The 26,618-nt window shown below is 44.4% G+C and overlaps 3 protein-coding genes across 5 annotated transcripts in view; 2 read left to right on the forward strand and 1 right to left on the reverse strand.

Moving 5' to 3' along the window:
• Positions 1 to 26,618, reverse strand: part of LOC13036398 (neurotrimin) — a 138,385-nt gene that overhangs the window by 76,271 nt on the left and 35,496 nt on the right. The window lies entirely within an intron of this gene.
• On the forward strand, positions 4,238 to 4,928 carry LOC4800683 (odorant receptor 98a-like). The gene has a single exon (XM_002137026.3). It carries the CDS (start codon positions 4,238 to 4,240, stop codon positions 4,865 to 4,867), a length of 630 nt encoding a protein of 209 aa, XP_002137062.3. The 3' UTR covers positions 4,868 to 4,928.
• On the forward strand, positions 4,936 to 5,387 carry LOC117183391 (odorant receptor 98a-like). The gene is made up of 2 exons (XM_033377177.1): positions 4,936 to 5,281; positions 5,334 to 5,387. The coding sequence occupies exons 1-2, from the start codon at positions 4,976 to 4,978 to the stop codon at positions 5,385 to 5,387; spliced, it is 360 nt and encodes a 119-aa protein (XP_033233068.1). The 5' UTR covers positions 4,936 to 4,975.

A 26,618-nucleotide genomic window follows, 5' to 3' on the forward strand; every position in this document is an offset into this window, starting at 1 on the left:
AACTTTTTTGAGCATAGAAAAGCATTGCAGAGCATCAAATAATAACAATTGTGTAAAAAATTAGCAGATAATGTGAATAATTAAATTTCAACGGAATTCATAACTAACATGATAGCCATGCAAATTTAATGCCAAATATATACTCGTAGTGTTCACAAATATACAGTAATAAAAAATAATAATAATAATAATAGTAATAGTAATTTTCCCTCTTTTATTGAATATTTAAACGCTTCCTTTGTTGCAATGTTGCTGCTCTTTGGCCATGGATAGTAGATGGTTGCGGGGCACGGTACTGGGACTGCCATTCATTCGGGCTGCGATTCATATATGCATTTCCATGTTAACGTCATAATCTGCGTTATGCAGTTTAGCGTATCAATTACCGCATCGCAGCAAAAAACTGGCATTTAAAAAAAATATATGTATTTATGGTGGTACATGGCATCCAGCGAAAGAGATGACGAGATAGCCACACACAGACAGACAGACAGACAGACAGACAGACGGACAAAGAGTCGGAGAGTGTGGGAGATGCACTTCAGTCGAGGGTCTCGACTATGGAATACCAGTTAGCCGATTACTCTCCAATGAAGTGGTCTGCTTTCAGCTGCTTTTGATCAAGTCAATAACTGGAATCTATTTTTACTTGGAAAAAGGTTTAAACTCTCAAGAATTTCGTTGAATATAAAAAGCATGAGAGGGTATTCTTAGGATTCTTGTTATTAAGATGTCTCGGCTGTTTTTTGTATCTAGAGCTATATTTGGATCGTTCCTGGGAATCCAGAGCTTAAACTTGTATCTTTCTAAATCTTCAGATTCAGCCACTCTGTGAGCCAACTACTCTTCCCGTTGCATACCGCCATTGCCATCCTTTACTTTCGCCCCACAAAAAATGCTGCAAATCGTTGGATGAAAATAAATTTTACAATTTTTCCCAAACAAAAATAGGAATTTCTTTTGCAGCAATGAATAAAAAATGCAAATCTGCCAAATCAAAAATTGATTTGAATTGCAATGCGGTAAGTACAATTGAACGTTCAACGTAGAGCGTTGGGGGGGCGAGGGGCGAAAGGCGAATGGGTGAATAATTCAAAGTGGGCAATGGTCATGGCCATGATGACATGAAAAATTCATTAAACGCGTCCTAGCCACAAAAAGGGCCAGCCACAATGGGTGCGGCGGTGGTGCACTGTGGATGTGCCCGTAAATTGCAAAACGAGGCATTGATGAATGGCACTGAGCAAATCGCAGTGGAATTAGAAATCTCGAATTGCCAAAAAATACTCCTGCCATTCGACCCAGCCGTATTCGACTGTTGATATTTTCCCTAAAATTCTAGAGAAATCCCGGCGACGAGCATTCATTAACAGTCTGCGGTTGTGCCACAGACGAGTGCAGCAGCATGCCATATGAAGTCGCACAAATATTTGCACCGCTTGTCGTTCGCTCCACGGCCGGCGGGGGCTTAGTTAATAAATTAGTAAAAATTGTTGCTGGTGACAATGTTGTTGGTCGAACTCTTGTCACGCGACAGGCGCGACAATGGCTATGATAATAGAATTTTTGCCGCACTTTTGGACATGAGCGACAGCTGCAATAACAATAATAATAATAACAGCAGCAGCAGCAAATGCAACAGCAACAGCAACATCTGCATCAGCATCAAGAAAAACTAAAAACATGAACAAAAATATGATTATCAAGACCAACATTTCAAATACCCTTATACCTTTATTCCTCAGGAATATATAAATATATATACTGTGCTATGTATATGTATAGTTGGCAATCTTCTTGTGGAAATCAGGGTACCCTCTGCAGAAGGGTATATCATGTTAGACAAGCACCGACATGGGCAAAGTGTTTGTAAAATATGCCAAAAACTCGAATTGCCTGGTTGTTGGGTTGTTGGGTTGTTGGGCGCCCACATGGATCCATCGTGCCTCTCCAAATGCCATTACACCGCCCCAACCAACCTGTGGGAGGATTCTAAATATTTTCCAACAAGCACAACCCCAATGCAGGTCCACACATCGCGATGTGTACGTCTGTATAACATATATAGGACCCAATATGAAGCATGTTTGTAGACCTGGGACCGGCCGATGCGATGCGATGCGACGCACGCCATTGTTGAGGCCGCCGTCGCTTTTGACGTTGCAATAAATTTCCACGTTTATTTATTATTGCGCCGCACGTCACTGATAATTAAAAATAAATCAATTTTTAATGGCCGCCCGCTTCCTCGCTCGAAACGTAGGCTCATAACGCGGTTCTTTTGGATGAGTGGTCATGTTACCGGCGCGGCGCGGCGCGGCTCGGCGTGTGGGTTTCGGTTTTTGGCACAAAAGCAATTAGCACACGTTTAGAATGGGGAAAAGTTTAATAAGGTTTTACCGAAAGGTAAATCAATGCATGTGCTATAGGGATTTGGTGGAATGCGAGGCACGTAAAGTGCTGTTGCTACGTGAAAAGCGGCTGGCAGACACGCTTTTAAGCAAATCAGTTTATGTTTCCGAGACAATACTTCATCAGTCAGTGCCTTATGCACACACACATGACGTGCCCCAAATGGCCAACAATACGCCTCAACTTGGCTAAGCACAATGCAGGAGTAAGAGTGAGAGCCAAAGAAAAGTGAAAAAAAAACATAGACAAAATTGTGCGAAGCAGAAAAATGTTTATGCGTCACGTTGTTGCAATCATTAGACGGAGGAGCGACAGAGCGGCATAGCGCAGAGAGCGTGTGTTTGGAATCAGCAAACGCCAGGCATCAATATGCCCGACAATTGTCTTGGCCAATTGTCTCACAATCCCTCTACGTGGCAGAGACAGCTCCCTGGTTGCCACTTATCGGATGGAAAGATGGGCAGGAGGGCAGGATAGCAGGCTGGCTAGATGGGATGGCTGGAATGGTTGGTGTGTAATGAACTCTGTCATAGCTTGATTGAAGGTCATCCTTCTGCCGCTTTAATTATGCAGTGAACTCTTTGCCGTTTATTTGAATGTCTGCACTCTTTTATGGGCATCACCCACCACACATGCCGTAAATCTAATAACATAAGCTCGACACGCAGTCAGAGATGGAGACGGAGATGGAGACAGGGGGCTCGGGTTCTCTCTCTCTCTTGTTATTTATATGCATGCATAAATATCTGGGACGAAGTCCTGACCACAGTTGACTTGGTAACCGCAGAAAATGGCATAAAAGTCAACATGTTGAAACAGCAGCTGTAGGAGAAATATATAGCTCACAGATATTATGCGTGTGTGCCTCTGCTCTGTTGTGCTGTATGAGACTTTTCATATCTGACTTCGAGGCTATAAAGTATAAATTACGGCAAATGTGTTACGCAGCGGCAACATCGCAAGGCAACAGACCCTGAGCCCGAGCCAGAGCCGTGGCACGCACAACTAACTAACAACTATTAAGCCTCTGGTTGTGCCACACTGTGCTCCTATCTCTGACTCTGGCTCCGACTTCATCTCCGTGTGAAATACAGCCCAAAGACAGAGGACGCGGCACAGTAATCAACATGCGTGGCACTGAGCACATTTTACACATGCGCTATGACATTTTTCCGGTGATTAAGTGTTGATAAGTCTATAAATTAACTCGAACACACGCCAGACAATGGCCACCAGTCCACCAGTGCTGCCTGTGGCATGGGGTGCCAGTGTCCGTGCCCATGCCCCCATGTGGCATGTGGAACATACTACACGTATTGGTGTTATGTATATGCCGAAGGCATACATTTACGTATATTAATCATTCTGCAAAGACACCAACCATCTCCATGGGGCAGAGGCAGATCCAGCACGACGGTCAAATACGAAAAACTGTTGCCTACTTCATGGCGAAATTAAAGTGGTTATGTTATTAGAAATTCAAGGACCTGCATAGGCACAAATTTGTCTCAACAACAGTGCGCAATAGAATGCGTGGGAAGAGTTACACATTTGTCATCCAAATGTCATCCAAGAGGAAAGGTTATTCATGCAGCGTACCTCCCACTTTTGTGGTATAAATATTAACTCGCAGTTCTGACATAGGCCCAGTCGAAATCTAGTCACATACGCGTAACATCGAAGCACAAAAATGTTGAACCTTTTGAAAGAGCCGACTCCGGGGAATCTTATGTCCTCGCCAGAGGCATTCAAATACATGAAGTACACCATGATCTTGATGGGATGGATACCCCCACAAGGAGGATGGACAGCCTCCAGTATAATAATGTCGATTTTCATAGTAGCTGTCTCCGTTGTCTATGTGCCAATTGGAGTCTTCATCACTTTTTTCGTGGAATTGAAAACCCTTTCACCAAGTGAAGCTTTGTCCGTGCTGCAGGTCGCACTCAATGCCATGGGATTTCCTTTGAAGTTGCTCTTCTTCAGACTCTATATGTGGCGCTTCTACAAAATCGAGAAGCTCCTTGGCCGCATGGACGAGCGTTGCATCGACAGCACAGAGCGCAGCGAAGTGCATCGCTGGGTGGCACGGTGCAACATTGCATATCTCATCTACCAGTTTATCTACATCTCCTACACCATATCGACATTTCTAACGGCAACCTACTCGGGGGTGGTGCCATGGAATATCTACAATCCATTCATTGACTGGCGCGAGAGCACACGGAACCTTTGGATCGATTCAGTGCTGGAATTAATGTTCATAATTGGCATAGTTATCCAAACCTATATGATAGATGTGTTCCCCCTTCTGTACGGTCTGATTTTACGGGCCCACATTAAGCTCCTCAGGCAGAGAGTCGAGAAACTTTGCTTGGATCCCAGTCAGAGTGATGATGAAAACAATGAGGAGCTCGAGAATTGCATCGAGGACCACAAACTTATTCTGGAGTAAAAAAATGAGGGTAAACCTATGGAATTTGTAAGTGATTTTTTTGTTTTTTCGCATAGATACGCCTCTGTCATACGTCCTGTTATCGAACCTGCCATCCTTGTGCAATTCATGCTGGTCGGCTTGGTCCTGGGGATATCCCTGATCAATCTTTACTTATTTGCTGACACTTGGGCAAAACTGGCTATAGCCGCGTACATAGTCGTTCAGATTGTTCAGACATTTCCCTTCTGCTACACCTGCGACCTCATCAGGGAGGACTGTGAGTCCTTGGCCGTGGCCATATTTCACTCCAACTGGAAGGGCTCGAGTCGCAGATATAGATCCTCGTTGATTTACTTCCTGCAGAATGCCCAGAGGACGATCTCCTTCAGCGCCGGATCTGTATTTCCCATATGCTTGAACACCAACATCAGGGTAAGAAAATTGAGATACCTATCGACCTATAGACTGTTAATTTTCTTTGCAGGTTGCCAAGCTGGCCTTTTCTGTGGTGACATTTGTGAAGCAAGTAAAGAATTAGACATCTTTAGATTATATTTTTGATTGTCACCCAATTACTATGTTATATCAAATATCTGCAATAAATATAAATATGTTTTTTCTCCCTAAAAATCAATGAAATGCTCGTCTTTCGATATCACTTTATTATTCTGAAATTTTCGGTACAAAGCCATCGGACCACATTCTCTTCGAGCTATGGTTATCCTCGAGCTATGTTAATTATATAGAATGAAACTAAAGGTCAGGAAGATGGGAATTGCGAGTTGGAAAACGTATTGCAAGTAATTATTGAATCAAGCATTCAATCAACAAAAGGCGCAAAGTTGCACAACCAATGGTCGTCGCTATAATCGATTATTGTGCGTCTAATGCGTGGGAAGAGTTACACATTTCTCATCGGCATGCACTCAACAAAAAATTCCACTTTGCAACGAAACACAAAAGATTCTGGCAGTAGAGGGCAACCTCCTACTTTTCTCAGTGCAAAAGGAAATGGTATAAATACAGAGGTCGTGATTTTCAATTGCAGTTGTGAAATTAGCCCAAAGCAAAGTGCATTCCCCTTGAGTCTCAGATACAAATCAACGCTGTTTTACTTCCAGTAGTTCTGGTCATTATTGGAGATCAGGAAACATCTCCATGAACGCAAAAGAATGAGTGTAAGGATATTGCAGGCAATCCCAAAGCATCCATAGCCAGTAATTAATTTATTTTCATGCCGCCACTGAGGTCAACTTTATGAAGCAAATTAACATATACACGAAACGCCAAAGGAGCATAGGAGTAAGTGGCAGGAAAATGACTCAAATATGAAATGGTATCCACCTCACATCCGCAAGGGAAAGTACACACACACAAAATACTGTTCGATGGCATAATTCTGTGGGCCGGAGTCGCCACCACTTTCCATTTTTGGCTTCAATTTCTTCGTTTTGTGTGTGTTTCCTGTTAAGAAATACAATTATGCAAACAATCGGGTGGTGGAAACGACAAAGACAATTAAAATACGAGAAAATTAATTGCTTAAAATACGCATAGAATTGATTTACAAATTCGGCAAGACAGCGCAAACAAGAAATCAGTTTTAATTGCGGTTAAGCCAGGAGCAAAGACTCCTGGCGTCTGGCGTCTGGCTCTCCGTTTCTCCACTTTCCACTTTCCCGTTTCCTGGAAAACCCCAAAGTTCAAAGTCTAGCCGCTGGCGCAAATGTGCTTTGCCTGTCTTTGATGTGGAGCGACGGCTACAAATATCCAACTGCTGGAAGGACCTGCTGGTGGCACAGCGAGCGGCAGCGGCAGCGGCATCAGCAAGGATGCTGGTAGAACCAACATTTACATAAACTGAAATCAAACTGGAAATAGAGGCCACCACGAATGGAAAGCAAGAGCACTCATATTTAATGTAAACGCAGCGAAAAGCCTGCGGAAAATTAATTTGCATTTTTCCCAACCAACCAAAACAACAACCGCCAGAGCCACAGCCACAGCCAGCAACCGGCAGCAGGCAGCCGACAACAACTGGCATACATTTGCAATCGAGTTGGTACATAGTTTTCCAAAAACACAAGTTTTCACTTGCCCAAATTCGCTGGGGAAATGCGGGAAACTCTTACCTCACATTGGGAGGAGGTGGCACCGACACCTCACATTTCCCCCGGGGCAAGAACACACACAGCCGATGTCTCCATTCCAGCAAAGAGGAGTCCACGAGGAGCAGAAGGACGAACTGTAGACGCGGCACGCGTAGACGCATTAAATCAAATTAAAAGCCCCGCTAAAAGAAGTGACAAAACCCCAGGTAAATCCCATTTTAAATACAAATAGCATGCGTATACGCCCTGGGGGCCAGAGGGAGAGACTCGGAGTCGGAGCCCGAGTCGGAGTCGGAGTAGTCCTCTCTGAGTGGTTCTGTGGCACACATTTTTCCAGGAGGCTTAACGGTGCGGCGTCTGTAATCTTAGTTTAAGTTGATTGTACGACATCCGAATAGAGGATGGAGGATGGAGGATGGAGGATAGAGGATAGAGGAAAACGCTGTAGCCAAACACGATCCACAGTAAAATGCTTTAAATAAAAATTTGTGGGCCAGGGCTTTAGAGCCGGGGAAAATGGGTTTATTTGTTTGTTTGCCGGAGTCTAAGGGTTTGTCTGGCGCAACACTTTGGGGTCTGGCAACGCGGGGACTAAGACACTCGCCTGCCTCAGTGTTTCTGGTTCGGGAATTGCTTTTAGCGTAATTGCGAGTGTATTCCCCAAAGGTGGCTCGAAGAGCGACTCTGCCTTTAGGCCCGAGCAGCGCACGGAGCCGGCGGCATTGTGTTTCGACCATATTTGCACGGTGCCGCATTTCAATTAACCCGTGAACCTCTGTACCCATGGCCCCCAGGTCTTTGTTTCGTTAGTTTTTATTAGTTTTTAACCTTTCGGCTTTTCACAATGCAAGTGTGTGCTTGCCTGCCTGCTGGCCTGCCTGACTGGCTGCCGTTCAACGCAGCTCAATCAATCAGTCAGGCGATCAATCAAAAAATTCAATCACCATCAATTGCAGGTCCGCAAACAGAGAAGGCAGCGGGCCAGCCACAGGAAAAAATAACAGCTCAGGGACTCATTCATTAACTGGAAAACGATTCTGGCCAAAGCCGAAAATTGCAAATCGACAAAACCCAAGCTAAAGCCAAAGCCAAAGGCTCCGAGCACTTCACTTGACTATTCAGCCAAAAAACAGTTTTGCCCTCTGTGTACTTTACGATGGCCGATGCATTGGGCCAAAACCAGAACCCTCCACACGCCCTTTGCTTCCCTCCTGGACTATGTTTTTTGTAGCATATGATACGAATTTACATGTGTCCAGTACACTGGAGAAAAATGCATACATTCCTGCTATAGCCATTCCAAGTAGGTCTTGGAGAGTCTTTAAGATTCACTTATGTGTTAATTGACAAAAATTGTAGCCAAAGATGAATTCTAAAGTACAAGTAATGGTCGTAGACAGAGCAACAAGGCCTTCAGGCTGGGTTGAAATGATTTCGACTTGAGAGCAAAGACAGAATGGGTACGAAAATCTTGGCAACTGGTGTGCCAACTCATTGAAAAGGTTGCAAAATGTATCCCCTATGAGGCAGTGATGGTGTTGGTGGGCAGAACGAGGACCTGCACAGGAGCGTCTCACCGAGACGCCACGAATGCTGGAATCAATTATGCTGTTCCCGCTATCCAATAAGAAAAAGGGGTTTGGTGTCGTCGACCTCATCTCCGTTCATCTCCGCCGATTGCGGATCTCCGTCAAGAAATCTAAAGTCAGATTTTTCCCTCAGTGTACATATCTGTGTTATTATGTGTGGAAGTGTGAGTGTGTGTGAAATTGTGTGGCTTGTAAAAATCACTTTTTTAAAGCATTCGGCCTTTGCGACAGATACACGCATTGAAGCGTGGGCACTTTTGCGTTTTGCCAACGAGGAGCACAGGACGAGAAGGAGGATGAGGATGAGGATGAGGAGCAGGATGAGGACCATTCCATGCTGCACGATGCCACACGATTGAAGGCAGCAACCAGCCAGCCAGCATACTTGTATTTATTTTATTCCAGCTCGTTCTGGCAGTGCATAAAACTGTTTTTAACATGGTTCTTCTGTTGGTTGTTTTTTTCGTATCGTTTCGTTTCGTTCGGGAGGAGCGGAGCGGAGCACAGCACAGCCCTTTTTATGCCAAATGTAAGCGATCTGCACGGAACTGACACAAATACGGGACTCTGCCAAAGGGATGGGGTTGGGGTTGAGGATGGTGTGGCATGAAAGCCGAGTGTTGGACAAGCAGATTTAAACCGTTACGGTTTACCTGCCACTATACAACACACGCACCCCGTGCCACCTACATCTACCCCATGGATGCATACACATATACCATATATATTTCAACACACACCTTCACATACTGTGTGTGTACATATATATATTTAAATAAAACGCTTTCGCATCAAGCAGGACAGCGCCGCACTTTGCGCAATCACAGACAAAAACGCGGCCAGTTGGGGCATGCTACAGCATGAAGCAGGGGCAGAACGGAGATGACAGAGTGGAGTGGCATATCGTGGGGTGGGAGATGGAACCAGCTTCCATTGATTTCACACAGCTTTGGCGAAGAAAAACACATAAAAGCCGTTCCAGTACAACATAAAAAAAAAGCTTAACGTTTTACAAAAAAAAAACGAGATGACAGGAGGAGAAGGATGATAGCCGAAGCTTTGGATACCCTTGCACTTGCAGGTGTCATAATCCTAGCGAAAATTTCAAACTATATTCAAAGGCAGTTTTTGATTTTTTTTTAAAGAATTGCCTAATTTCGTCTGCTTTTTCCAAATAGATACCCCTTTTCAGGGCTCGTAAAAATCTCCTTGGCTTCATTGCAAATTACGCCTCAAGCTTCCAATACCCTATGCAAGAGTATCAAAAAAAAAAAACCCTTTTACACACACATAAACAAATGGAAATGCAAATATAAATACGACAACAGGGAAAGCGGAAAAGAGGACTGCTAGACGGGTGGACTTGGCAAAAATGTTGTCGTCACGTGGCCGCTGCATAAGCTGAAATGAGTTACATCAAATGCTTTTGGCTTTCACAGGAAATGGCAGCGCAATGCATTTTTATTTACATCTAAGGACACTAGCAGCAGCGGCAGGGGGAAAGCCATTAAGGAATTGCTCGGCAATTGAAATGTCCAAGTCAAATAAAAAGCGAGGGGGTCCCCGTCACCGTGGCCGTTGCCGTTGCCCCAGACATTCATTGGACGAAAGAAAGATGGGAGGAGGAGTATGGGGAGCTGTGGTTTGTCAGGCATTTGATTAAAATTAAAAATACTTGGACTCTCGGCAGGCTTTGATGTCGACCACATCATGGGGGGATCTTTACCCACAGTAACGTTCCTTCCACTCGCCTACATCCGCTATTTAGTTCCCATTCTCCACCGTGACATTGATTTATGCGAAGCGTCGTAATGAAAAGGACCAGAAGGACCAGAAAAGCGACCAACTGGCTGTATCATCTGGCTGGACGAGGTAAACGATGGCCGGCGTTAAGCGTTCGATTAAGGTAAGCGAAAATAAATTACAAAGTATTACGGCTAAATGATGTTCTGCCAAAAGTGTTCTCTCCCCCTCTCTTCGAGCGATACGCATACGCCTCGTGGGGCACAATCCATACATAAAAGGCAGTTCCAGGAGTGGGGCTGCAACACTCGAGAATTTCCTCGCGAGCTCGAGGCAGACGAGGCAATCAATCATCAATTACGATTAAGTCCATCAGGAATTATGCGTTAAATTGATGGAAAGTCAGATGGCAGTTGGCTTGAATTATGGCGTTAAATCAATTTTCGTTCTGTAGTTAAATCAATGGAACTATTCCTCCGGCCATTGGCCCCGGGCTTAGCTCTGGCATTAGCATTAGCTGCACAGAACCGTCAGTCAAAGTCAGTCTGCCAGATGGTAGAGTCAGATCCGGAGAGCTAATGCCGAGGCAGATGCTCAGAACAAACTTTAATCGCCCGCCAGGACACTCAGGCTCTCTCTCTCTCTCTCTCTCTCTCTCTCTCTCTGGATCTGTATCCCGGGCTTCAAGTGACGGCGGAAAACTTTCGCCAGGCCAATAAACCAGGACCCAGCGACAGCCAAGCGACAAGGCTGCCTGGCTGCTGGTCTCCACTCTATTCGACTCCACTCCACTTGATCCAAGGAAAAGGCAGGACAAGCCGACACTGTGACGCATCGACCTGGACCTGAACCCGGACCTGGTCCTGGTCCTGGACCCTGGACCCGGACTCCTCCGCCTGCATCGCTCTCTACGAGAAATGAAAATATTTTCTTGCATTGCGCTCAGCGAAATTGAAGAAAAATCTAAAGAAAATTAAAAAAAGGAAGGCATGCTTTGGTCTTATTAGGACTGTGGGATACCTATTACCTATTATAATAATATAATAATTATTATTTATTTAATAGAGATTACAGAATATAAATGGAACCTAAACGAATTTAGAAATGCAGACAAACGAATACATTTTAAGTAAAGCAAAATTTATAAACAGAAAACAAATAAACTTCTAATTATTAGATAAGTAATTGCTGTAAGCAGTAATGTATCGAATTTGATTTCTATAAATTTAAATAGATTTAAATTGGGGATCAAGAGTTGTGTTCGAATGTCAGGGCAAAAAAGCGACGGGAAAGATTTCAAAATTCTCTCAAACAGCATTAGCATCCCAGAGATACTCTTATACTTCAATAATAATCCAGATCCATTGCTCGATCGATTCCAACCTCTTAGAAACGGATAACAAAGAAACCTTCTGCTTTTTACCCACATTTTCAATGGCCCAATAAACCCTAAAGTTTCACATTTACAAGGTAGCCAAAACAAATCAACTGAACAGAAGAAAAACTGCAAATCGCAGTGCATCGTCCATCCTGTCCTTCGTTCCATTCCGTAGGTCCATCTGTCTGTTTGTCTGTCTGTCTGTCGGTCTGTCCGTCCGTCTGGGGTGTCTGCGCGTCAATTGACTGCAATAATTCTGGGGAAAGAGCGCAGAGTGTAAGGCTGCCGAGATGCCGAGCATCCGAGCTGCCAAGCCAAGTAGTAATTTATTTATCAAGTTTCAAGCTGCAGCTTGAAAACTTAATACGCGACTAAATTGAATGCAGTGCACAAAGGAAGCATCTATTGCATCGAAAATGAAGCCGTGAAGGCCAAAGCCCAGGCCCAGTCAGAGTTTTGGCCATAACTAAAGCTTCGGAACAACTAAGTCGATTAACGCTCGATCATCTATAGAAAGAGAGGGGGAGGGAGGGATGGAGGGAGAGAGCGGTCATCGATAGCTTTTGAAGGGTGCTTGTCCCTAACCAAATTGCACTTTACCACAAAATTCAATTTTCGTATCCTCTTTGCCCCTGCTGGTGCATGCGGCATGGAATCCTGGCCAGTAAGTAGCAATTCATGCGTGAACCTGACAAGGACACGCCCACAATACACACAGCACCCCCACAGCTCACAGTGTGTGTGTGTGTGCGCGCGGTGTGGGGCATGCCACAATCTACTGTACCGTATCCGCTGCTACTGCTGCTGCTGTTTGCTGCATGCCAGCATAAGCAAATAAAAAAGAGAGTGAAAAATCGAATGCGTATCCTTTGTGCAAAGTATCGAAATGAAAGGACATTTATGCAGAAAGACATATGGGTCAGGGGACCCGACAAACTTTTCTTTATCGCCGAGCGAGCCCCATACACACACTCCAATCGCAAATATTTGTAGAATGCCATAACACAAGGACCCATCGTGAAGGGCTACACCCAGAAAGGGGAAAGTGTGGCAACTGTCTAGAGCCGCCACTCATTGGTGCCCCAATTCCATTTGGAATCCCTTGTCCTCGTTCTTCATTGCCAGGTACTATTTGCATTGAATGGCAAATGGTGAAAGCAGTCTCTAATCGAAGGCAAAATATTCAATATAAATAATTGATGCGCACTTTTTGTTGTGCCCTTGCACTATCCACCATGCCGCCCACCGTTGCATGCAACAATACAAACAAGTGCCGAGTGCCAGCTGCTGCTGCTGCTGCTGCAATGGCAAAACAATTTTGCATACGTTTTCTACACACATACATAGGTGCATGTATGCATATATGTACTATGGCAGGACCTTGTGCCCGCCGCCCACTGATTGATGTCCTTTTTGCTGGCATTGTTCTTGTTGTTTTCGCAAATTGGTTTCCATTGAGCTAGAAATGGGGGCGGCTTGTCTGTGGCACACTTTCAAGGTTGCGCTTGCTGCCGCATTAAGTGTCCTGTCCACACGAGGAAAAACGAGGGAAAAAAAAGAAGCAAAAATCCCATTGCATACTTATGAGGGCAAAGTGTATAAGTCTCAATTAAAATTTTACGCCCGTTTGCATTTAAAGTGCATGTGTTTGGTGTATGTGTGTGTGGGGCTAAGAGAGAGAGAGAGACCCTGAGAAGGGGGAGAGTATAGGGTTAAGTGAGTACCAGTGGAAGAGGGGCTACGGGTTAAGAGACGCTCAAGCTTTAAGAACTCGAGTGTGTGTGAGCGTGTATGTGTGGTGTATGGCCCATAGGCTCAACTGTTTGGTAGTTAGCCTACAGGCAGTAGCAGCACCATCTGTGCCACTTGCCCCAGCTCTTGTGCAAACTTTTCCAAACTGCACGCTGCATGCTGCATTCTGCAGCTGGAGCTGCCACAAAGCCTTGGCTTGTGGGTGTGTGTTGAAAGCTTTTTTTTTTGTTTTGTTGTCGGCCTTCCAGAGTGTGCACAAAAGCGTATTTAATGAAACGAAACTTTAAACATAATTGAGTAAGTGCTGCCATGCTGCCAAATTTGACAAAACATATTTTGTACGATACCACATCGTAGCTCCGACCACCCGATGCATTATAATCTGCCTTTTGTGTGTGCCTTAAATGTGGCAAGTCGCATGAGGGCTCAATACTGAAGGGCAATAATGGGGCATTATTTAAGGGGTATTATGATGATTACGCAAATTAATTAGAACAATCGCCGCCGAACGATAGATATATGTTACGTATCCTTTAAACGAGGGCTTTCCTTGACTACCAGAAGAGGTTCTCTATCTTCCAGACTCTGGTTATCTGTTCTCTTTATCCTCTCTACCACTAATCGCCTTAGTTGTATATTTATTTAGTTATTATTTTTTACAATTTAAAATATATCCTTTCACGTTTTTGCATGCTTTTCTAACCTTTTTGTAGTACTTTCTAAATATTTACTTTCACAGGAAGATGCTTTGACAGCATCAAAAACTATTGTTGCAACACAAAACTAACCCACCCACAAGCTGTTCTATTCCCGCCCACATGTGAAATACATTTTTTATTATCACTTTTTTGTAGCTGTTTTGCAAAATAGAAATACAAATAAAAACAAAATCAACTTGCAAAATATGTGGAATATTTCACAGGCGCACAACAATGGCTATAACTAAAAGGCGCCAAATGAAATATGCAACAAAAGCGAAGAGAGCGCGTGGCACGGCCAAATAAATTGAAAACCGAAAGAAAAAAAGTAGCAGCAACAAATTGAAAGAGTAAGGAGTGGAAGTGGAAGTGGAAGTGGTAGTGGGTAGTGCCAGCAAGGGAGAGAAAAATGTAAAATGGAATATGGAAAACCCAAGCGTAGAGAGAACTTGGTTAACAAATTGCAGCGAATATTAGAAGCGAAGTCTAATGCAGCGGATGCAATGGATGTGCAACGGACAATGGACCCATATTTCTGACAACGAATTAAACAAAATCCAACTGGAGATGTGTGTGGCAGGGAGAGGGGTTAGATCAGGGAGCGAGGCAGAGTGACAGAAGCCGGGACAAACACAATAAACTGCCAGACAGGGGCAGGGACAACAAACTAAACTACAACGAAAAGGGTATGTGCGAGAGTTTAAGCTTTATAAATACGTATTTTGATATAATTTAGCAAGAGTTTAGACGTTCAATGTGCTATCAATATGCAATAGACGCCAATCAGAAGCTGGGCCAGCAGGCAGCAGGAGCAGACAACCTTTCTTCCTTGCAACACGTATAACCTTTACCATCTTTGAGATACACTCGTGGTGATCCATTCTCTACTCTTTTTAAGAGTACAACAAAATGGCTAAAGAAAACACTCTAGAAACTGGCATCGCATCGATTTTCCTCATAGCCGAAAAGAAACAAGTTGATGATGTGCAGCCGCCACACATAGATACAACAAGCAGTGTGTGTTTGTGTGTGTGTGTATCTCTGTTCGTGAGTGGATTGGGCGGCAGAGAGCAGTGAAGCATTGGAGCATGGCTGAGGTCCGTGGGATAGAGTTGGACTTGGAGCTTTTCATATTTCCGCTCGAGTCTGCTGCCAGGACAATTTTTAAAAATTCAATTTTCCTTAACGTCTAAGCGGTTTCTCCTCATGTTTGTGTGTATGTATGTGTGTCCCTGGTGTGTGTGTGTGTGTGTGACTGTAAGTTTTCCACTATAAAAGATGCAGCACAGGAATAGCTAGAGAAAATTGCCTTTTGCGGCGATTCCGTCCACAAATTGCCAGAGCAAGGAGGCAGGACGCAAAATATCAAAAATACAAAAAATAAAGAAACGAAGAGAATAAAATAAAAACAAAGTAAGACTCTGTAAGCATAAACCATCTAAAAATAAACCCAAAGAAATGGAAAACACCAGCGAATAGTATGCATTGGAAAAACATGGCCTAGCTCGTATTTCTCTTTAAGCTGAATTTCTGTTTAGGAAAATTGCAGAAAATGCAATTTGAACACATGAACACAAGCACGCACATGAGAGTATATATGTGTATGTGTTTGGGTGATATACCGAGCCCAAACAGAATTTCATTATTTGCTAGAAACACGCCTCCCAGACACATAACATAATGGTTCCGAGTGATGCATGACCCCAATGGAGTTCCAGGGATTGCTCTGCTCAGCTGTGCATTGATGTCTAATCCTTAATATTAAATCTATACAATCAATTTGCAGACAGTTGTATTGGAGAGGGAGAGAATCTATAGAGCAGAATGGGGTTGCTATGTTGTGGAAAATGTGTTCTGTTCTGCTTGCAAAATATATGGGATGTTGTAGGTGCTGTTCTGCACGAAAAAATGTGGGCGGATGGAAGGCCAGTTCTGCTCGAAGAACGTTAGAAATGTAAGGCCCATAGGTAGAGGACCTCGATGCCTCTGAAAATCTGTGTAGGTATGAGGGTTCTCTACGAGCCGTCAGCACGTGACAGCGCATTATTAGTGGGCAGATCGCAAAAGGACCGCCTCCAGCCATCAACCGGGAATTCAATTTTCTGCATAGATACGCTGTATCGGGGCGTGTGCGATAGGGTGATGGAAAATGCAAAGGGAATAATGAAAGTCACCTTTGGCACAATAATTCATCATTGTGTGTGCGAAAAGAAACGCCAAAAGCAGCAGCAGCAGCAGCGAGGTTCTCATATCAAATGAAATGCATAGTCATGCAATGTCAGCACACAGATACAGATACACAGACAGGGCCCGGACACAAGCATAGATACATTCCACACATACATCCCAGCATTGGGGCACAGATACACAGAAGCACAGAGAGATGACCTACCTAACAACGTGGAAAAGCAAATAATGCAATTTTTCATATGCTCCTCCTATTGTTGCTCCTATTGTTGTTGTTGTTGTTGTTGTTGTTGGTGGTGATGCCATCCACATGGATACCCCCTACTATATCCTCGTATATATATTCCGTCTCTAACTGCAATCTACGCACCCAGACAGCAGTTCTTTCCTTCGTGCTGCCTTCTGGCAGTTGATGTATGACCCAGAGCTCGCAGACCAGACTCCGGACCACGGACCGGGGGTCAACAGCCAGGGAATTGCCTAATAGATGAGCCAACAGAACGCTGGCCATATGTCAAGGCATCAAATAAATACCATAAATAGCACAAAAGAGCAGACATACCCTGAGAGATCCCCAGGGACAGCAGAGATGCTGAGAGAGCGGTATGTAGGACGAGCTTTTGTGCCTTTGGGGCAAGAAACAATCAACATTCTCTGGCCAATTGCTGCTGCAAGAGAAGAAAACACATGCTGATTGCTGGCATACGTGGTCTTTGTCCTCACTTCACTCATTCTTGCCTCTGTGGAAATGCTGATCAACCTGTGGAGGTGCACTGAGAGAAATGAGCCACCCGAGCTGGATAAACCATACCAGCCATACTCTCAAAATAATGGAAACCTCGATTCAATCATCCGTTCATTTATGGGAAATTTGTGACCTTGTGGTGCATTGTGTGAAGCAGGGAACATATTCTACTTTCCTTCTGATTTCACACTTTTTTATGTCCCTCCACAGAGCCGTCTGATCGACAACTCAAAGAAGTGAAAGAGTCAAAGAGGCAAACAAGGATTTACGCCTTTGATTTAAGTGACAGGGCGACAAAAGAAACAAAAAGAAACAAGGCAGCGGGACACAGATAATGTCAATATTAGTCGCCTGCATAATGTACAATAAATGGCAAAATAATACAAAGGGCAGCAGGCAGGAGTCGGGTAGGGCCGGGCCACAAAGGGATGAAAAATCAATAGCCTCGGGCCACAAAGGACCCCTAAAAAAGGGATTTCCGAGCACAAAGCGAACCTTAAAGACGCAGGCCCAGACATTGGACGGTGCGGTGCGCATACAAGTGGGCAAAATAATTCTGTATCAAATAAAATATAAATTTGTCAGTTATGGTTTATGTGCAATTTGGCTCAGCAATCAATTAATCATCGGACTCGAAGGATATCGGAAGATTCCTTAGGATTTCTTTGTCCGTGGACATGTACGCGCGTCAAAGATTTTATGAAAATTACAAACAGTTTTTGAAAAATGAATCAAAACATGCGCACGTCATAAATTTCGTAAAAAGCATAATAAATAAAATGGAAATAATAACATTTTTATTACACTGCATTGAAGGAGGAAGGAGCCAGTGAAGCGCGTTGCCAAAAGGCGGTAGCAGGCAGCAGGAATGCCAGCAGGAGGCAGGAGTGGCATCCACCAGAAAGCACCTTCTAATACTTTCGAATGGCAAAAGTTTTTTGGGCAGAAAGACCGTCGCGTCGGTGCGTTCCATCCGTCGTGTCGACTGTTTGTTGGCTTTTAATGATGCCATCATAAATTATTACATTGCTATTTCGTTTTTATTGTTTCACCCGCGATTGAGCAGCTGGAGTGAATCCTGCTCCTGCAGGACCAAAACTCTTGAGCGGTGCAAAAACAAACCAGGCTAAACGCAATTATTATTACTTTTAAAGCATTTTTTATGCCCTTTTATTTTGGCAGCCACACGATTTTGCTATTAACAAACGGGGGACGAGGCGAGGCGATGCGAGCCGAGGCGCTCTCTCAGTGTACACCAATCTTTGGCAGGAAGAAGGACGAAAAACTTCACTTCAGAGTTTATTATGATTTTTATGGATATAATATAGGCCGCACAGACCCCACAGCCGCTTGTTTTCCCCAAGATGCCCTGCGCACGTGCAATGGCTCCAATGGTTACCCTCTGGAGTCGCCACCACCTGTGCGATTTGATGCCCCAGCATTTTCCACGAAAAAAACTCTCCTCTCATTTCGGTCGACCATATTGACGACGCGGCGTGGTGGGCGGCTACGGAAATTGTTAAAACTGTAATTGCTAAACGAATTTTAATGAGCTCATTAATTTGATAAAGGGATTTACACGGTGTTGCGGTTGGGTGTGGCAGCAGCCAGCAGCCAGGAGTCCTGGTCCTGGTCCTGGCCCTAGTCCTGGTCCTGGTGCTGGCCCCGTGCTGCTGACGATGTCCTCGTGTTGTGTTCTGTTCTCTGACCAAATGTTGCCATGCGGTTAACTCCAGTTTCTGTCTCTCCCACTCTGTGTTTGCCTCCCCGCTGACGGCATTGCTGTTGGCATTAATTAAAATTTGCTTCAAATTATATTCCAGCGCTTTTCTACCACCGCCAGCTGCTGGGCAAACAGAAAATTTTGTTTGACTTGCTAATGTTGTTGTCGGCTCCAAAAACTTGACATTTTTTCAAACCTCTCCAAAAAAAATAAACACAACAAAATTACACAACAGTACGCATACGCCGAAAAAAAAATTGCGGCGCCAAACAAAATAAGCGAAGCGTAAAAAGATATGCTGGATGGAGGGAGTCCTGCAACGCTTCCTGCCACACAGCTGGTTGCAGCAGCAGCAGCAGCAGCAGCCACCACACAGTAGAGCTGCAGTGCCAGCGACAGTCGCAGACAGACAGACCGTAGATAGGTCCTGACGCAGGACCCACACATTTGTCTGTAAACTGAAAATGATACGAGTAGTGCCACAATATTTTTCTGTTATTTTTTCCCATACCCTTTCAGAAGGGTATTAACATATGTATGTGTTTGAAGAGATGCCATGCAGAAAATATTTTATAGGATTTATCAAAACTAAAACTTTTTAACAACCACGATCGAAAACATATGTTATACTTTTAGAGGAATTCATCGAAATGCCATTCTTGTGGTAAAAACTTGACTTTTCTAAGAATAATCGCTGATTCAAATGGATCGCCTTCGTTCCACTGGATAGTCCGTTCGCTTACGGGAAATTTGTACAGCGTTTATTTCAGAAATGTGTCCTGGCAGTGCGGGAGAATCACTCATGATCTTCAAGGGTATCTCTGGCTTCGTCAGCTGCAGCCAGACATCCCCATAGTTTTTTTCTTGTATTTTGGGTTTCGGCTGTTTTTCACGCCGACCGACACGTTCGGAGTGCGAGTGGGGCTCCCTTCTGGGCAGAGGGAGAGTCTCCAACGCGTTTCCTTTTTTTTTGCTTCACTTTTCCAGTTCATCATGTGTCTGGATGGGCAGTGAGTGAAGGACAGCGGACACCAGACTGTGGGACAGTGGGACAGCGGACACTGTACTCTGGACCCTGGGACTCTGGACAGAGTTCAAGGCGAGACAATCAAATGTCGGATACTATTTCGACGGCTGGTCTGTTCTGTTGTTGCCTCCTGTTGTCCGGCGTTACACTGTAAACGCGTTGATAAGCACACAAAAAGCTAATTGGATTTCATTCAATTGAAGTGGTTCCACCCCAAAAAAAAAAAAAAAAAAAAAAAGAAATAAGTAAAAGGAAAAAGGAAAGACCGGAAAGAGTAGGGTCCTGGCGATAAATGTGAGAGGTTCGTGCGTTCAAGTGTTTCTGCAGAAACATCAGTGCGTGGGATTAAAATCGATTCTTGTTATATTCATTGGTTATTTCATTCATTTTTTGTAGTCAACAAGTTTAAGCCCTTTAATCAGTCGATTTCGTACAGTAAAGTGTCCTAAAGAAGGCAGAAATTTGATATGAAAGCAAGATTTCTTGGTATTGAAAGTCTTTGAACAAAGCCTCTCGAAGAATACCAGCACTCCCAAGTAGATTTATCTGCCAGCAGAAGGATACACAATTTTCGCTTATAAAGCAATTTAAATTCATGGGAACAGATTAAAGATAGCCAGCGTTCCACAGAATGGCCGGAACAATGGGCAATATTGTTGCAAATTGTTGTCGCTGTTTAAGCAAATTTTGTCAAGAAAATACGAGTAACAGCTCCCAAAAACAGATGGAAACAGTAAAAAAAAGGAAACCCCCAACCCCAACAGAAACAAAAACAGAAATAAAAACAATTGTCACCGAATGCGATTTCCACTTTACTCTTCCTGGTGTTGAAAAACTGTGGGCACAACGCAGGTGTGTTTTCAACATAAGAAAAATAAACCGAAAATACACTGTAACAATAAGAATAATAAAAATAATAATAAAGATCATATTTTCACAGGCAGTTGCTGCATGTTGCATAAAAGAGGGCAGGCAGGCCCATCATTGGTCATTGTTTTCGCACTTTTAATACAGGACACAGTTTTCAGTTGCATAAATATTTTCACACAGCAAAAGATAGGGAATATAAACAAGGCAAAAGCGATGGAGAGCACAGAGATATAAGGCGATAAAGGAAGAATAAATGTACATATATACTCGTGTAGGCCAGAGAGGGGGCCATCCGCCTGCCATATTTCGCATAAACTGGTTTTTAATCAAGCCATCAAAATATAGCCCAAATATGCAAATTGCAAATTGAAGACCAAAGTAAAGCTCAACTTTGGTACGGGCTCAACGGGTGGTTCTGGCTCTGGGCCCGTGGACCCTAAGCCCATTAGCGAGTGACGAGAAAGGATTTTTGGCGGGTGAAATGATGGTAGCCAAGTGTTGCCAAGGCGTCAAGTCAAACGATAAAATATTCAACAAGCAGCAGCAGACCCACTTCGCCCACCCCGCCCCGCCCACAGCTGCTAGGGCGGCAACAACAACAATGACAACATTAGTAACATTTGTTTGAATTAAAATGAAAACGTTGACAATCTTTCTGACTTTGAATGCCAAAGGCAGCAACAGCAGCAGCAGCTTGTAGGAGTTTCTATGTATTTGTATCTGTGTTTCTGCGTAATCCTTTCCCTCTCTTTCTCACCATCTCTCTCTGTGTGTGTGTTTGTGCGTATCTGTGTATGCGCTTAAATAGAATTAACATTCGTCTTGCCAGCAGCCAAAACGGAAAGGTTAGGATCGAGGTTCCGAAGCTTTAGATACTCTTTGCAAATGCTTTGGAATTTTCTGGTATGGATACTTGGAGCTTTCTAAGTCTTTGGACAGGTCCTGAAAGATTTTAGCTACACTCGAAGACATTTCAGTATCACAAATGTCTTTTCTGCCCGACAAACATCTGTTCCAAGTCATAATACCCTTCAGAAAAGGGTATAGAAATGGCAATGTAGCCCCTGCAGTCCCAACCTTTTGGCTGAAAAGCAAAAACACGACAGCAGATTTGCTCGGCAGCTCATTCATTTTGCGCAGCCTGTCGGGGTGCTTAGATCCCACGCAAGCACGCTCCTTGCCCCCCCATCCGTCGTGCACCAGTGTGTGCCACCCATTTGCCCCACTCCTGGCAATGGCACTGGCAGTGGCAGTGGCACTGGCACCCTTCCACCCGACATTTCATTTGTATTCGAAGCCCGGCTGGCTGCCTTGTGTCCTGTTGAACATTCTTAATTAGGTTAAATCTACTGTGCGACGGCAGGGCAGTGGGTTGGGTTCTGGGCATCGGTACACAGAGCGGAGGTCTCCTCCCGGTAATGAAGTGAGTCTTTTCGGGGGTCGACGACGCGTGTTTGCCATTCGGCATAATTTAGTGTTGGGCCCCCGGTCGCCCCGCCAAAAGACACAAGACTCATATTTGCAATTTAAATCCGGGGAAATGAAACAATTATAAAACTTTATCGCCATGCAATCAACCACACACTACCCAAAAACCCAAACCCTAATCCAGATCCCAACCCAAGCCCAAAACACATGTGTGTGTAGCACGAAAAAAAAAAAAAAAAGAAATAGTGTCCTGGAACATGTGTCGCTGTGAAAGTTCCTCCAGCTGGCCGACTCAAGAGATTCCCCTGCAGATCTCTGCGGCCAGCCCGGACGTTTATTATAAATGAACTTGGAATTTAATTAAGAGTTTCTCTCATATTCCGGCACACGTCTCAACCTCATTCGCATCTCGACATCATCCTGATGATGATGACTTTGTTGTCTCCATTTCGGGGCTCCATCACGAACAATATTAACGTCATTGTGCGGCCGCCTGGCTCGGGGTACAGGTCCGAGCAGGGTGCCCCCAAAACTGAAAAGCCACCCGGTTCAGCGTCCCAAAATGTTGTTAACTAAACTTTTTCAGCAAAATAACACAGCACAAAACGTAGCCGTAGAAGTAGCCGTAGCCGTAGCCGTAGCCGTAGCCTTAAACGCTGATGTAGCCGGAGTCGTTGTCATGGCGCAAGCCGCAGCCGTAGCCGTAGTCGTAGCCATAAACGTAGCCAAAAGATGAAAAAAAAAACTTGAAAATTTTCTTCATTCGCGCTGCAGGCAGGGTAAGCCACAGTAAGTGGCACTCTTGGCATAAACAAGTCGCTGCCCCACTGCTGAGCCTTTGCCAAAAAACGAAAGAACTCAAGAAAGAAATTTACAGCCGAAACATACCACGTAAGAATACCCTATAACCAGATTCTTTTAGGTTTTTAAACCATTCGAGTTTCTAGAAAGTGGAAATAATTATACATAGATTGAAAATATCTTTTCTTCTCATAAAGACCTCAGATAAAACTACAAACAAAGCTCTAGACTACGGCTCAATTAATATTCCTAAACAGCAATCGCTTGTGTATCTTTTCTATCCCATAATGCCCCATCTACAGGGTATACCGTAAAGGACAATCTTATGTGTGTGTATATCGGTTTGAGTCGCCAGTCGCCCGTTTTGCCTGTCCTTTTTCCTCACTCTCTCCTTTACCAGTTTTCCCTTTTTATTAAATTGAATTTTGGACATGGGACAGGGACCAGGAGCAGGAGCAGGACCCGGGACCCGGACATAGAGCCCAAGAATTCAAAATGAGGACGAGGCCGAAACCGGAGGCCGGCCGGCGATATGTTTATGATGCCACTTGTCTCTCACTTTCTCTCTCTTTCTCTTCTCTCTCTCTCTCTGGCTCTGTGAAATACAATTTTGTACGAGAATTTCTTGCATTTGCCGCTATCATATTTCAACGCGTGCCACTTGACAATTTCGTTGCTTCTAAATTTACTCAGACATATTTCCCTGACATTGGGACCATCGACTTATTGGAAGGGACGAACGGCGAACTCCAACACCAACACCAACACGTGCACAATCCTCTGCACGTCCCTCCATCCGGGTCCTTTCCCCCATTTTCTTCTTCCTGCTCTGAAATCGAATTAAAAACTCATCTTTGCTCAATTTGTGGATGGTTCCTTCCCCCATTTCCCCACATATACGAGTACGACGGGATATCCAGTTTGGCGATGATTTAGGCAGTAGGGCCTTTTCCTTTTCCATTTCCATTTCCATCGCCTGCTGTGCCCGTCAATGTTGTTTCTTTTTTTTATTGTTTTACTAGCAGAAAATCTGTTTTATTCGTACGTTTTATTGTTGCTACGAGTAATTTAATGTGCATTGCATTTAAGCTAATATTTGAGTTGTTCCCTGCTGTTGCTACTGCTGTCGCTACTGGCTCTCTCTCGGTTTTAATGCTCCCTTTTTACGACCCTTTTATGGCCTTTTTATTTGCTGGCCAAGCGCTGACCTGGCCCGAAGCCACTCCCCTGCCCCCCCGCCTCGACGTCGGAAGGGGTGCCAATTGTTGTGTTGCCAACTTTACTTAACTAATTTCCAGCAATTACAGACAGAATGAAAGCAGGAGAGCAGCATGGGGAACGCAGAGAGCGGCTGCTCCCCTTATTAATTATAACTTTTCCCTCGGCCAATTGCTCTATTTATGAGGACTGCAAACACTCCTCTTAAGGCCACCGATATCAATCATCATAAAAGGCGCAGCCTCCCAACCTCCGTCCTCTGAACCCTTTAAGGACACATTAGACACACTTGGCTGAGTGCTTTCGGGATTCTTTATGTTCGACAGCTCATTGGCTTTCTTAATCTTGGACCAGTTAGCCAGCCAGCCAGCCACCACCGCTCGAAAGGGGTCCGTCCGCCTTTACATCAAAGCGGAAAAACGAGCAACATCTGGAATGCAAACAAAGATAATCCTCCTTACAATTTATTTACCTTTCGCTGACCAAAGCAATTTACGATTTTAATCAAAACGACTAGTCCGTCCGTCCGACTAGCAGTCCGTGCTGCCATCAAAGAAAATAGTTGAGTTCCTGTCACAGGGCTGGCGGTCAAAGGCGATGCGATGCGATCCGAGACAAGGACAGACAACTAATGTCCAGAGTCTAACCTAATTTGACGCTGACGAGAGCGAGCTGGAAGGCCTGTCAGAGTGTATGGGCTGACGGACTGACGGACTGACAGACTGACGTACATGCCAGTCTGTGCATAATGCTTATTACCGCAATCATTTACGGCACTCGGCCCGAAACGAATGGGTGCAGGACTGTGTGTGTTTCCTGGACTGCTTTGGACTCGTTCCTGACTCTTGGCCCTGCCCCTGCCACTGGTTGCTCTTTCACTCCATGAAGAATGCAATTTGCAATCTCCAGGCAGACACTAGGCACTCGGCACCCTCGCATATTAGTGAAAGTGTTGCTGAACAGTGAACGGAATAAACAAGTGCCCGATGCCCATCCCATTCCATTGCATGCCATTTCAGTGCATCTCAAATGGTAAACAGCATACAGCCAGCCTCTACACTGAGGAAATGAAAATGTGGCTTGTTTAAGGAAGAACCACGTCAGATTTCCCATCTTCATTAGCTAATTGGATTTTCCTTGACTGACATTCACGGCTAGGCGCGGAAAGGATTAATTGGGCTGCACTCAAAGGCACTCTTTCCCTGCATTCACCTCTCAACCTAAACCGTTATTTGTATAATTAAAGCACAAAATTACATTCATTACCTCATCTATAAGCTCAAGTTAAATCTTCAAGAAGATCTTTTTCCTCCACTTCCGACTTGATGGCTATTCACTCAATAGACCTTTGAGTATCCCGAGTATGCACTTTACGATTGGTATACACGCTGCTGAAGTCTCTTCAGATTACATTTTCCTATGAGCCATGTGAGGGACCTCAAGCAGCACTTTTTCGACTATGTATTTATGTGGGAGATGCTCGTCTAAGCGTTAACAAGTTAATATTCTTCTACCTTCTCTTCCAGTGTACCTTCGTTGGAGTGTGCAACAGTTTCTGCTGTTTAATGGCGATGTTTAATGGAAGCTCCTACTCTCTCCAGCGCTCTCATGTGTGGATGGGCTTCTATCTCAGTGTGTGTGTGTGTGTGCCTCTGTGTGGCAGTGCCATGTTAGCTATTATGAATTGTGCAATTGTCGTCAACGCCAGCCAACGCGCTGTGATGCTCCCTACTTCTACTCTGAAGCTCAATGTCAGTCACTCCACCTCTCCGCCTCCCCCTTTCGCTGCCACTATCCACCCGTTCTCTTACCATTTCTCTTTCTCTGACGACACTTCTAGTGCTTGGGTTTCATTCCGATTGCCTGCCTCATCAGTCGGAGCTCCGGACTCTTTGTTTGCACCGGCGACGCGACGTATGACTGTCTTGTCTGTCTGTGTTTCGGCTTCGTTTGCCAGCTTTTGCCGCCATTTTTCAACAGACACGCGCTTGACTGTTGTTGTTTCTGTTGCACTTTTTGTATACCCTTTATCTGTAGAGCTAGAGGATATATGTACCATGCCATCGGAGGCCTAAGCTTAAAGGGGACAAATTCAGAATAAAAGTTTCTAGTAAGAACTAAACCAAAAAAAATTCAGTTCATTCACTAAGCAAATTCGAAAAGCAGGTATCGCTAGGGTCTGTATGCTTCGTCCGTGTTTTGTTGGTACTATACCTCCTCCTCCTCCTTTCGTCTGGCACTCCTAGTAAATGGCTCTTCAACGTTTGTCGCATTTTTCTGGCTGCACTTTAGAGTGCCAAATATTTTTACATTTGTGAACTGCCATTGTTGTTGTTGCTGTTCTCCATTTTCTCCCTGTCAGGACTGCCCCCTACCTCCTCTCAGACAAATGACGCATGTTCTGTTATTTCCTTGATAAGTCTCCTAGAAATCGCTGTCAAGCCGTTCTGCTTGCCCATTTATGACACTGGCAGCACTCCAATTAAGCCACCAAGTGGC

Source organism: Drosophila pseudoobscura, chromosome 2 (assembly GCF_009870125.1).
Source record: "Drosophila pseudoobscura strain MV-25-SWS-2005 chromosome 2, UCI_Dpse_MV25, whole genome shotgun sequence".
Classification (NCBI taxonomy): Eukaryota; Metazoa; Arthropoda; class Insecta; order Diptera; family Drosophilidae; genus Drosophila; species Drosophila pseudoobscura.